The 12049-nt window shown below is 39.1% G+C and overlaps 1 protein-coding gene across 16 annotated transcripts in view; it reads left to right on the top strand.

Annotated features, from left to right (window-relative positions):
* The window catches only part of EYA4 (EYA transcriptional coactivator and phosphatase 4), a 207862-nt gene extending 196742 nt beyond the window's left edge, over positions 1-11120 (top strand). For 12 of the 16 annotated variants that reach the window (XM_075203210.1, XM_075203201.1, XM_075203209.1 and 9 more), the window contains 4 exons: positions 567-681; positions 6066-6187; positions 7423-7523; positions 10553-11120. In XM_075203210.1, coding sequence (XP_075059311.1) covers positions 567-681; positions 6066-6187; positions 7423-7523; positions 10553-10633 — 419 coding nt within the window. In that variant the 3' untranslated portion in view covers positions 10634-11120. Of the gene's footprint in view, positions 1-566; positions 682-6065; positions 6188-7289; positions 7391-7422; positions 7524-10552 lie in introns of all 16 variants that reach the window. The other 4 variants (XM_075203214.1, XM_075203211.1, XM_075203202.1 and 1 more) reach the window with 1 other exon arrangement.
* Positions 11121-12049: the final 929 nt, after the last annotated feature.

Genomic DNA, 12049 nt, shown 5'->3' with positions numbered 1-12049 from the left:
CTGGTTGATGGTGGTGGAAAACGCTGTCTTAGGTGTTGTTCCAGAAATCCCGCTCAGTTGGGTTTAGCTTTGGTGATTCTGCTATTACATATAGCACTGTATAATGAGGTAGGGGTATGCGTTAAGCTTGCAGGAGACATGATTCTACAGATATCTGCCCCACACTAGTCAGTGCAATTTAATACTGAATCCATTGGGAGAGGATGTATCAGACCTGTGTAAGTGTCAGTCTATCACTCTTCTTTTTCACAGCTCAGCCAGCTCTTTTATTTCCATTTGTAAGTATGTTTGAAGTAGAAGGGTCTATACAATCAGAGCATCGAAATGTTTGCTCATACTTCTAGCTTGTTTCTCAGGCTGATGGAAAGATTCATGCAACCCTTAGGTAATGCAGGATATTTGTAATTATCTGCAGATCTAAGCAGTGGGTGGAGAATGTGTATGACACTTTCAGTGCAGAGTTTTCTCCATGCAAACTCCTAGAATTCAAATACTTTCTTTGTCACTTTTGCCATTTCCATGAAAGCAGCATTTAATCTATGATTTCCTGCCTATTTGTGCTGAAGGACTTTTTGGCCCAGCTAAGAGAGAAGCCTGGCTTCAATTGCGAGCAGATCTTGAAGTCCTGACAGACTCCTGGCTCTCAAATGCACTTAAATCCCTATCACTCATTAGCACAAGGTAAGTTGAAATGTATGCTTATATTTCATCAGTAAATGCACAGTTACAATGTCACTTATAACTTGTTTTTGTAATTTATTTTTTTGTCAAACTAATTTAAAGCAGAATGTGTGGTGAAGGGTATACAATAGTAACCAGTGTTTTTATTCTATAACTGCACATAATCTTTGTGACCAAACGGGCCTGTGTAGGTGTCACAGACATACCTATAACAGCTATATATGCTGGTTACTTAAGACACATAAAGTATGGGAAGATTCACTGCAAATATTCAGTTAATGTTATAAAGGTAGTTGTATTTTGTTCTTTATGCACAGTTAGCTCAGATAACCCATATTTAACTCCCAAATGAGTGGGAGACCTCCAGAAAGAATCCCAAAAGAGCAGACAATTCTCCCGTGAGGGCGCTTATCTCTTGGTGGACGGGGATGTGAAACAATGTGCATATTGTGACACCAAGCAACACCCACCACAATCAGTGGGGTGGCCTGATTCAGAGTCTACCGTGAGCGTAAACCTAATTTGCAATTCAAAAATTTGCAAACTAGTTTTTGCATAAATATATGTTCAGAGTTGAAGATGCGTCCAGGTCTGAATAACAGATGCTTCCGCTTGATAATGTCTGAAGGCCATGTGGTTTCAATGTGTGTGACAGTAATAACTGGTATAATAGTGTGTGAAGGGACTGGAAGCATTGTTGGTATCTTGTATTTGGCCCTGGAGACACTACTGCTATTATGTATAGAAGCACCAGAGGTGTTGCTGAGATCGAGGGCCTGAGTCATTAAAGAAAATAAGGCAAAAAAGAGTAACTTTGCTCCTGGACACACCATGTTAGAATACAAGGGGTGCAAATTAGTTTATTATTTTGCATGTAAGGAAAATACTGTTTTTTTTTTTCATGTAGCACATAAATACTTGATACCATTATTTTTACACTGACATTTAAAGATGATCTAGATGCCCTACCCTACTTATAAATATGTGCCCACATTTAAAGTTTTTCTCCCCCTCCAAAGCAACGGTCCAAAGTTACTGCTTTTTTGCTGTACTTTCCTTAAAAGGGGATATTGCTGGCACTGTGTCATTGCTTGTGATGTATAATACATTAAGAAATAATATGTGGGACATCCCCTGTATACTAGATGGAGATACTGGGGACATCGTTGATAAAATGTGTGGGGATCTGGTGTAATTCTTGGAATATATATTGCACAATAATATGTGAAGGGATTGGTGGCATTGTTGATATGATGTATGAAGCCAGGAGGCATTACTGCTATGATGTGTAAAGGTACTGGGAATATTGCTATCATCATCATCAACAACAATTTTTATTTATATAGCGCCAGCCAATTCCATAGGGCTTTACAATTGGGGATAAACACAATAATATACAATACTGGGTAATACAGACAAAAAGGTAAGAAGGCCCTGCTCGCAAGCTTACAATATAAAATGTAAGGCAGGGTGTCATTACTGATATAATATGAGAATGTGCTGAAGGCATGGCTGGTACTCTGTGGAGGCACTGGAGCATTGCTGCTATATTGTGTGATACACTGAGGCATTGCTGGTTTATTGTGTGGTACACTGGGGCATTGCTGCTATATTGTGTGATACACTGGGGCATTGCTGGTATAATGTGTGATACACTGGGGCATTGCTGGTATACTGTGTGATACACTGGGGCATTGCTGGTATATTGTGTGGTACACTGGGGCATTGCTGGTATATTGTGTGGTACACAGGGGCATTGCTGGTTTATTGTGTGGTACACTGGGGCATTGCTGGTATAATGCTTACACATTGTGTGGCACACTGGGGCATTGCTGGTATAATGTGTGGTACTCTGGGGCATTGCTGGCATAATGTGTGGTACACTGCGGCATTGCTGGTATAATGCTGGCATATTGTGTGGCACACTGGGGCATTGCTGGTATATTGTGTGGTACGCTGGGGCATTGCTGGTATAATGCTGGCATATTTTTGGCACACTGGGGCATTGCTGGTATATTGTGTGGCACACTGGGGCATTGCTGGTATAATGTGTGGTACACTGGGGCATTGCTGGTATAATGAGTGGTACACTGGGGCATTTCTGGTATATTGTGTGGTACACGGGGGCATTGCTGGTATAATGCTGGCATATTGTGTGGCACACTGGGGCATTGCTGGTATATTGTGTGGTACGCTGGGGCATTGCTGGTATAATACTGGCATATTGTGTGGCACACTGGGGCATTGCTGGTATATTGTGTGGCACACTGGGGCATTGCTGGTATATTGTGTGGTACACAAAGGCATTGCTGGTATAATGTGTGGTACACTGGAGCATTGCTGGTATATTGTGTGGTACACTGGGGCATTGCTGGTAAAATGTGTGGTACACTGGGGCATTGCTGGTATATTGTGTGGTACACAAGGGCATTGCTGGTATAATGTGTGGTGACTTTGTTGATATAATGTGTTTAGGCACTGTTGACATTGCTTTGATATTATATAAGGCACTATTGCTTGTATAAGGAGTGTGTATGCACACAGGGTTTACTGGTATAATGTGTTTAGGTACTTTGGATATTGCTGGTATAATATGTAGAGACACTAGCGTGTTGCTGGTATAGTTTATAGAAACAATGGTTGTTAGTACAACTTGTGGGAGCAGTAGTGACTTTGCTAGTATATTTTGTGGGAGCATAATGTAAGTAAGCACCATAGAAATATGCTTTTCAATACACAAGTTTTTAAACATTGGGGGCAGGCGGAAAAATACGTCTTATTTTTTACCATAGCTTGCCTCGATCTGTCACACTTCAACTCCGACTTTTTCCTATAAATGATACATCACTACTCTTATTTAGACTTTAATATACGTGTACAATGCAAATTGCTATTATGTCATCTGCGTGGCAGTGTTACCCCACATCAACAGGAAGTCTATCTTTCAGATTTTACATTAGAAGGTGATGTTAAAGAGCATGATGTGTAGTGTTATAATCAGGGCCTGATTAAGGGTTCTGGCCGCCCTAGGCTAATACGGCCGCAGCGCCCCCCCCCCCCCTCCTCCGAATATATAGGTGTATAGGAACACTCCTGAATATGAATGTTCAGGTGTATTCTCCAGCATTCAAATTTAGACAGATTGTGCCATTGTCTCTTACCTGTCTTGGCTCTTCTCTCTTGCAACTTTGTTATCCTCTCGCTGGCTTCTGGAAAGTTGGCGTCCTTTTTTGAAAATGCAAAAATGTATTACAATGCAAACCCTGAATGATTAGGCCCTTTAGTTAAAACAAAACACTCCATTATGGCCAGCTAAAAGTACCCCATTGGACAGGCATATATAAGCAATATCTGAATATTTGTTGTCAATCAAATACAAACCTCTACCAGCCCCATCTCACTAATATTTAGTATTCTAGTGATTGCTGAGACCACCCATGTGACCACCACACAATCATGAGATTCTGCCCCCCCAAAGCTGCTCTATTTTTTAAATACCCCCTGCAGCCATTTTCCTTAACCACAACCCCCCCTGCACAGCCATTTTCCTTAACCCCTGCTGCAGCCATTTTCTTTACCTCCCACCCTGCATCCATCCCCCTTGCAGCTATTTTCCTTACCTCCACTCTGCTAGCTAGCTATCCCCCCCCGTCACATCAAAACTCCCCCAGTCACATATATCAGCCCCCCTCCTCTGCCCTCCTTCATACATATCAACCTCTCTACCTCCCTATAGATTTTCATGGCAGCCCCCCCTCCCACCCTATAGATTTGTATGACAGTCCCCCTCTCCCTCCCTATACATATGCATGACAGTCCCCCCTCTCCCTCCCTATAGATATGCAGGGTAGTCCCCCCCCCTCCCTATAGATATGCAGGGTAGTTCCCCCCTTCCTATAGATATGCAGGGCAGTTCCCCCTCCCTATAGATATGCAGGGCAGTTCTCCCCCTCCCTATAGATATGCAGGGCAGTTTCCCCTCTCCTTATAGATATGCAGGGCAGTTCCCCCCCCTCACTATAGATATGCAGGGCAGTTCCCCCCCCTCACTATAGATATGCAGGGCAGTTCTTCCCCCTCCCTATAGATTTGCAGGGCAGTTCCCCCCCCTCCCTATAGATATGCAGGTCAGTTCCCCCCCCCCTCCCTATAGATATGCAGGTCAGTTCCCCCCCCCTCCCTATAGATATGCAGGTCAGTTCCCCCCCCCTCCCTATAGATATGCAGGGCAGTTCCCCCCCCCCTCCCTATAGATATGCAGGGCAGTTCCCCCCCCTCCCTATAGATATGCAGGGCAGTTCCCCACTTCTCCCTATAGATATGCAGGGCAGTTCCCCCCCCTCCCTATAGATATGCAGGGCAGTTCCCCCCCCTCCCTATAGATATGCAGGGCAGTTCCCCCCCTCCCTATAGATATGCAGGGCAGTTCCCCCCCTCCCTATAGATATGCAGGGCAGTTCCCCCCCCTCCCTATAGATATGCAGGGCAGTTCCCCCCCTCCCTATAGATATGCAGGGCAGTTCCCCCTTCACTTACCTGTAGTTGTGCCAGCGTCGCTCCTCTCCTCAGATCAGCAGATAGGAAGTGAAGACGTCCTGCTTCCTGTCTGCTGCACAGCAACAGGCAGCCTGGCGATTGGCTGTGTGTTGCTAACCACTGACCACCAATGCTTTTGATCGTCGAGCCCTCCACCCCCCCCGCAGCGATCCCCAGCGGCGACCACCCCTCCCCCACCCCGAAAAAAAAAATGAATGAAGAAAAAAAAAAATGTAAAAAAAAAAAAAATGTAAAAAAATAAAAATAAAAATACCCACAGTGCAGCGCCCCAGGCTGCAGCCTGGTCAGCCTAGTGGTTGATCAGGCCCTGGTTATAATGACAGCTGTATGTATAGCATTCTTGCTGCTCTTATATTCTTGTTTAGCAGAAGGTGGGCTCCCTTCTGAAGAGGTGTGAGCTCTTAAATTATTAATTTAATGTTTGGTTATTTCCACCAATGTCCAGAATTTCTATCCCTAACCAGTGTATGCCTGAGCTTGTGTTTGATATTCAATCCACTCTAGCCAGGCAGTTGCGTAGAGGACTGCCATAGCATTGCAAAAGCCAGTTTCATGCTATTAACTGATAATGATTGAATCTAAAGTGCACTCTCCTGAAATCTGAGCAATTTCTACTAAATTTATTAACATTTTTGACACTAATGTTTAGTGAGACGCGTTAATTGACTCTGGACTTATTTAAGAGATGAAGATTTCTAATTGAATTTTTAGATTTATGGTCAGAAGTAAAGAATATTACAGCAACAGGGTGATTATTCCATAAACGTATGTTATTTATTTCTATTTGCTATATGATCATATATATCATTTCTGTATCTGTTCAACAGGAGTAATAGCGTGAACGTCTTGGTAACAACAACACAACTTATTCCAGCACTTTCAAAGGTTTTGCTATATAGTCTAGGAGGAGTCTTTCCAATTGAAAATATCTATAGTGCAACTAAAATAGGTAAGAGCTGTTATTATGTTGTAGCTGTCAAAACAAAACAACGTAATAAAATATGAAGCAGAAGCTCGAAGCGACCTATTATAAAGACAAATAATTCATCATGCCATGTTTAGCAAATGGAACTGATTGTTTTTTTATGTGTCATCTCTGGCAGCACAGATCCATATTATGCTAGTTTTCAATACTCATTTTCTATCTCCGACAATATCCTCAATTATTCCATTTTCTCTATTATTGATAATATCAGTGGTGGATTAAAGTGGAGCTATCAGGATGATAACATTAATTTCATTCAAATGAAGAAAAGTCTGAACAATAATATTTACTTTCTTTTCTAGCTAGTCCAATATGTGTGATTTGTTAGATTCTGAGTCAAGGCAAGAAATGCTCTACTTTATCTGCTGCCAGCAACCTCTTCTGTGTAAGAGCTTAAAGAGACAGATGACCAATTAGAAGTGGGGACTGACAGTGGGAGGAGCAGAGCATTTCTTACCTCGCTGTAGAATCCCAGGTTTGCTCAAGTTATGGTGATCCTGGATGTGGGCCAGATATATATAAAATGACCACCATAAAGTCTTGCATTACACACTGTATTGGTAAACACAGCATTTCAGGAATTTATAGTCTATTACTAAAGCTGAGACGATGGTGTCAATGAATTTTGCTCTATTGGGGTAGAAGTAGGGATTTTCACACAAAATGAGTTTCCCAATTGAGGTAAATATTTCACTAGACAGTTATTTAAATCTCACTCATTTCTAGGCTAAAGTAAGCGGCCTCTGGTGTTTGGTAAAGCCATGGATCTTCTCATGTTCATTGGAATATACAGCAAACCTCTCACCCTAAACTTACCTTATCTAAATGAAACAGTTGTTGTAATGATCTCTCAACTCTGTGCTAATTTGTAAGCACCAAAAGTCTGTTGCATCTGTATACGTATATTTATGTCCCAGGAGCTTGCAATTTTTTTGATTTTAATTAGCCATTAAAATATCACTGCAAATGTCGTCTTGCATCTGGTCACTGTACACATGCTCCCAAACTCTGCCTGCATGTCCATAGGCCAGGTGGCCCAGGAAGTAAGCCTTGCATTGTTTTTCAGGCAAAGAAAGCTGTTTTCAGCGTATAGTGTCCAGATTTGGCTCTCATGTAACTTATGTTGTGGTGGGGGATGCCCAAGATGAAGAGCATTCTGCTTATCAGGTAACTGAATCATGCTCTTGTTTATCTTACAGGGAAAGAAAGTTGCTTTGAACGCATAATACAAAGGTTTGGCAGAAAAGTAGTATATGTTGTAATTGGGGATGGTGTAGAAGAAGAACAGGCAGCAAAAAAGGTAAAATGTCTTGTTGTGTTCCATCACTCACATGTGTGTGTGTCTGTATATTTATAGTAGTGCAATGCACTATAGTCTTGGGGTGACTGAGTTTACACCACTGGTTAAATGGAGTTTCCACCTTCTATAACATTAATTTGTGGGCATGTGCAGGCCATCCTGACACTTTTACAAAATAAGGTTGATTGAACTTTCTAGTTTTATGATAGATATTTATATTATTACATATAGTTATTGTCATTGCCCTGATGTATCACATAGAGCTGCGCTGAGCATTGGATACCGTTGTACTGTGAGTGCAGCTTAGTGTAGTATCTCAGGGACAATGACAACAAACAACTATGCCTGAAGAAATAAATATATGGTGAAAAAGCTCAGAAGGAAGCTTGTAAGACAAAACAATGGATTTCGTTACAGGAGAACATCGAAAACCCATTTTAAGCCACTGAAGGTAGAACGAGTTTTCCAGCACAACAAAAGACAATATATTTCAAGAATTTTAAGCTCAAGTATTACTATATTTATGAATAAAAATAGTCATTTTACACTGAGGAATTTGTCACCATCACAATTATAATCAAGCCTTAAAAAAGGCGGAAACATCTGTGTCCATATGTTTAAGGCAAACACGTATCAGAGCAATGTAACAAATGCCTAAAGCAGTATGTATCATCATACTATCATCATCATGTATTTATTTCACCCCATAGATTCTGCAGCGTTGTGCAGTCAGTAGTGCACAGACAGAACACAATACAAATAACAAACAGTAGCAGAAGACACAGCTTTACAAGAGACACATCAGTGGTCATTTATGAAAAATAGTGTATAGCTGTAGTCTATAGCAACCAATTAAATTCTAATTGTAATGTTATAGCACCTTTTTTGTCCACCCAATGGCATTGGGTAACTGAGTCACATATATTTGCACTGTAGTTGTATCTCACTAAATGTTCTCTTCAATAAGAGCACAAAACATGTAAAGATTGTAAACATATGCAGAATTGTAATGCATATGTTCCCTTTTTTTTATTAATCTCACACCTTATTAAATGTAAGAAAGTTAGATATACATCAATTTATTTACATAAAGTTCTCATTTCCATACTGTGCATGCACAAGAAGCATAAGTTGAGTACAGTGGAGATGTGTTCACATAATTGCAACAGTTAATTTATAGTATAGAATGCTACACAGCACTCTGTCAGGGGATATACTATAGCATCTCCATCTACAACCTTTGAGCAACATTGACAATATGCCCATACTATGTTTTTTTGATATACGTAGCCAACTAGTTATTAGGGTAACATTGTATTTCACTGTATGAATTGAATTTATTATAGTATTTCTGGTATAACCATATAACTACAATATTGAGATAATACTTTTTATTATCATAATTATATAAGTAGAAGGTTTGTGTATACATCAAGCATATGTTTCTAAAAAAACATACACATACACATTTTAAAATTCGCTTATTTATTTTTATGAATATAGAAGTTTGATTTTTTTTAATGTATATTTAATAAATAAAGGAGGTTTTATTTTATTTTGGAGTAAAGTTTATCATACAGTCTTATTAGAAATGATACAGTATTAGTCTCTCTTAATAATGTTGCTGTTGTAGCAACTCCCCTCCAATATTTAAATTAATATATCTATATAAAGAATAATACATAAAATTTAGGGTAGACAACAGTGGAGCTATTCTCTGTTGAGAATATTTGGTGCGGTAATTAAACAACCTTTTCATGTGTTCACATAATTGTGACACATATAGACATAGAGGCATTCACAAACACGCCTCTGGAATGGCATATCTTTTGCAGCTACTGTAAGGCTGATGCAACGATGCGAAATAATGATGCCTGTCAGGCAGCACTATCTAGCCACTTCTGATTGCAGATTGCAGTTTGAGCCCTCTAGCTGATAGTACCTAAATCATAAATATTGCAGCTATATTATATCAATTTAAAGCTCTCTATTTGCATCATTTAATTGACATTAGTATTTTGAATACTGTAGGAAATAAGATTCCGATTTGATTCTTAAAGGGGTAAACAACCAATGTGGAGTTGAATTTGTTTACACTTTATATTGAATATGCAACTTTTACTTGTATTAATAACTGTCAAGACAGTAATTCTATCTTGTGTAAATAACACTTCTCTACATTATTACATTGTATGCAAATAGGGTAATTTACTATTAACACCGTCAAACCTCATGCATACGCTATCTCTAAACAATCCTTAGGTGTAAGTATACACACTTGTACACCTGACATACGCCTGGCGTAAATACTTTTATTTTTTTATACTAGTTTTTTTCCTGCATCTTGTCCTACAAATACATCCATCTTTAAATGAGTCACTCTGTGTTTTCATAATAAATACATTGCATTTAACTTTCAGGACAACAGTACTGGCAGAGTGCAGTTTATCAAAATAAGGATCCAAAATATACTATACTTCTTTAAAATAAGTCAGAAGATATTTGGTAGCTATATAGAAACATGACTGAGTAAGAGAGTGCACAAAGTAATTTTTATTCAAAATATATAGACAACCCCAATACAGAACAAAAAGGGGCAAAATGATCCAGAAACACTTTGGCGCCAACTGTCAAAAAATCACACAAATGCGGCCGGCTTCCAAGAAAGTCTCTCACATTTCAGACAGCATGGACCTCAGCTGTCAGAAAAAAAGAGGTGGAAATTAAGTGAGGGGTTCTCTGTTCAAACACTGCAAAACATTACATTGTCAAGAAGATTTTGCTATCTTTTGCTTTTACTCAAGTCATATATAGATGTTCTCGAATATGGCAGCATTCACTTAGCAGAGAAATACTAAACAAATTGCATTTCATCCTACTTACAGTATGCACTGAAGTTCTGACAGTCAAAGGGAATACTGTGAAGTCAACTATGCCTATGTACATTTGTTATTTATTAGTACTGTACTATTTAGTTTTTTTTAGACTGACATTAATATTTGTCCCATACCTTTTTATTTTTACTGCAGAATAACATGCCCTTTTGGAGAATATCAAGTCACTCAGATCTTTTGGCTCTACATCAAGCACTGGAACTAGAATATTTGTAGCTATTTGCAACTTGGACGGCCTTTTTTTAATATGTATATAAATATATATATTTTAAGTACACACTGAATTTTTATGTGTGATTTAATGCCTCTGGCTTTTTACTCACATGGACTGTCTTAAAAAAATAAAGTATCTAGAAACTCAACAGCAATGACAAATAATTCAGACTGCTAGAGGAAGTCACTGAGTGCTGCATTGAGACACTTAGTCTAGGTTGGTTGACATTTGAAAGTATCGGTAAGTGGAAGTCCACTGGGAAGAGCACATGTTCAGGACTCTAATGTAGATTGGCGCATGCTTTCCGACCGAAGAGGTGGTGTTCAACATTCCTCATCATGGGATCTCATTCTCAGCACTGAGGTGTGAATCAGACATAGACCTACCTAACCCGGAAAATCTGAATTTAGAATGCACTCCAACTATATGATGACAATCATGTCTAGACCTGTAATTTTGTGTAAATTATTGATAAAACAAATAATAATTTACTGTGATTTTATTAGCAGCTGATTTTGAAAGTGGATGTAACGTTTCCTTTTTCCTCTTTTTTTTGTTTTTGCTGGGGACGGGATGGTTGGGAAGCGGGTGGTGAGATCTAAAAAGATTATCATACTGTCTCTTTTATAGGTTTGGCAATCAGAATATGCATAATGATGTGTTGTGCCTTAAAGACAAGACAGGGTTTGTGTGTTACAATGTAATTTTGGTTAAAAAAAAAGTAGTTATATGAAATCTTCAATTGAGATGATTTCCTTATTCTTGACCAAATTGATCTATAAAACAGGAAAAAGCTGCAGTCAGCAGCTCTTATTTGTTGCAGGAATAAATAAAAAACAATGGACACGTTGTGTTTTGTTCAGGTTTCATATTTCATTTTTTTCGAAACTGGAGTAGAAATTACCAGATCTTTTCTATATATCGCCATAACCCTGCGTGCATTGTGCCACGTAGCATTATGAGATTATAATGAATAATTTAGCCACATATATTGTAATAATTATGTAGTGAGTGCTGTGTGATTGATTAATCCGCTGGACGCTGACAGATAACAGATCAAGCCATGTTCTGTCATTTATTATTGCAGTGCTGCTAACTATCTGCCAGCTAAAGTAAATTATCTCTGAAAAGGCATAGCAGCAATTCAACAATAGGATATTAAATGTAAACAGGGCCACAACTAAATGTTACTGGGGCCTATGCATATTTTTAAAGGATAATTGAAATTATTGATATATATTTTCCAATTGTAAATGGAAAGGAAAGAGGAACCTTTAGACATAAGTTTCACTTAAAGGTAATATTCAATGTAAAATTCCTGATATTGTGTATGCCCAGAAAGTGGGTGCACACATATGCACCTATGCAGACTGGCACGCTTATGGCACTCACACATGCCTGAGCCTGAAAAGGCGGGA

Source organism: Mixophyes fleayi, chromosome 3 (assembly GCF_038048845.1).
Source record: "Mixophyes fleayi isolate aMixFle1 chromosome 3, aMixFle1.hap1, whole genome shotgun sequence".
NCBI classification, from domain to species: Eukaryota; Metazoa; Chordata; class Amphibia; order Anura; family Limnodynastidae; genus Mixophyes; species Mixophyes fleayi.
The sequence above is the reverse complement of the archived record's forward strand: the minus strand, read 5'-3'. Positions and strand labels throughout refer to the sequence as shown.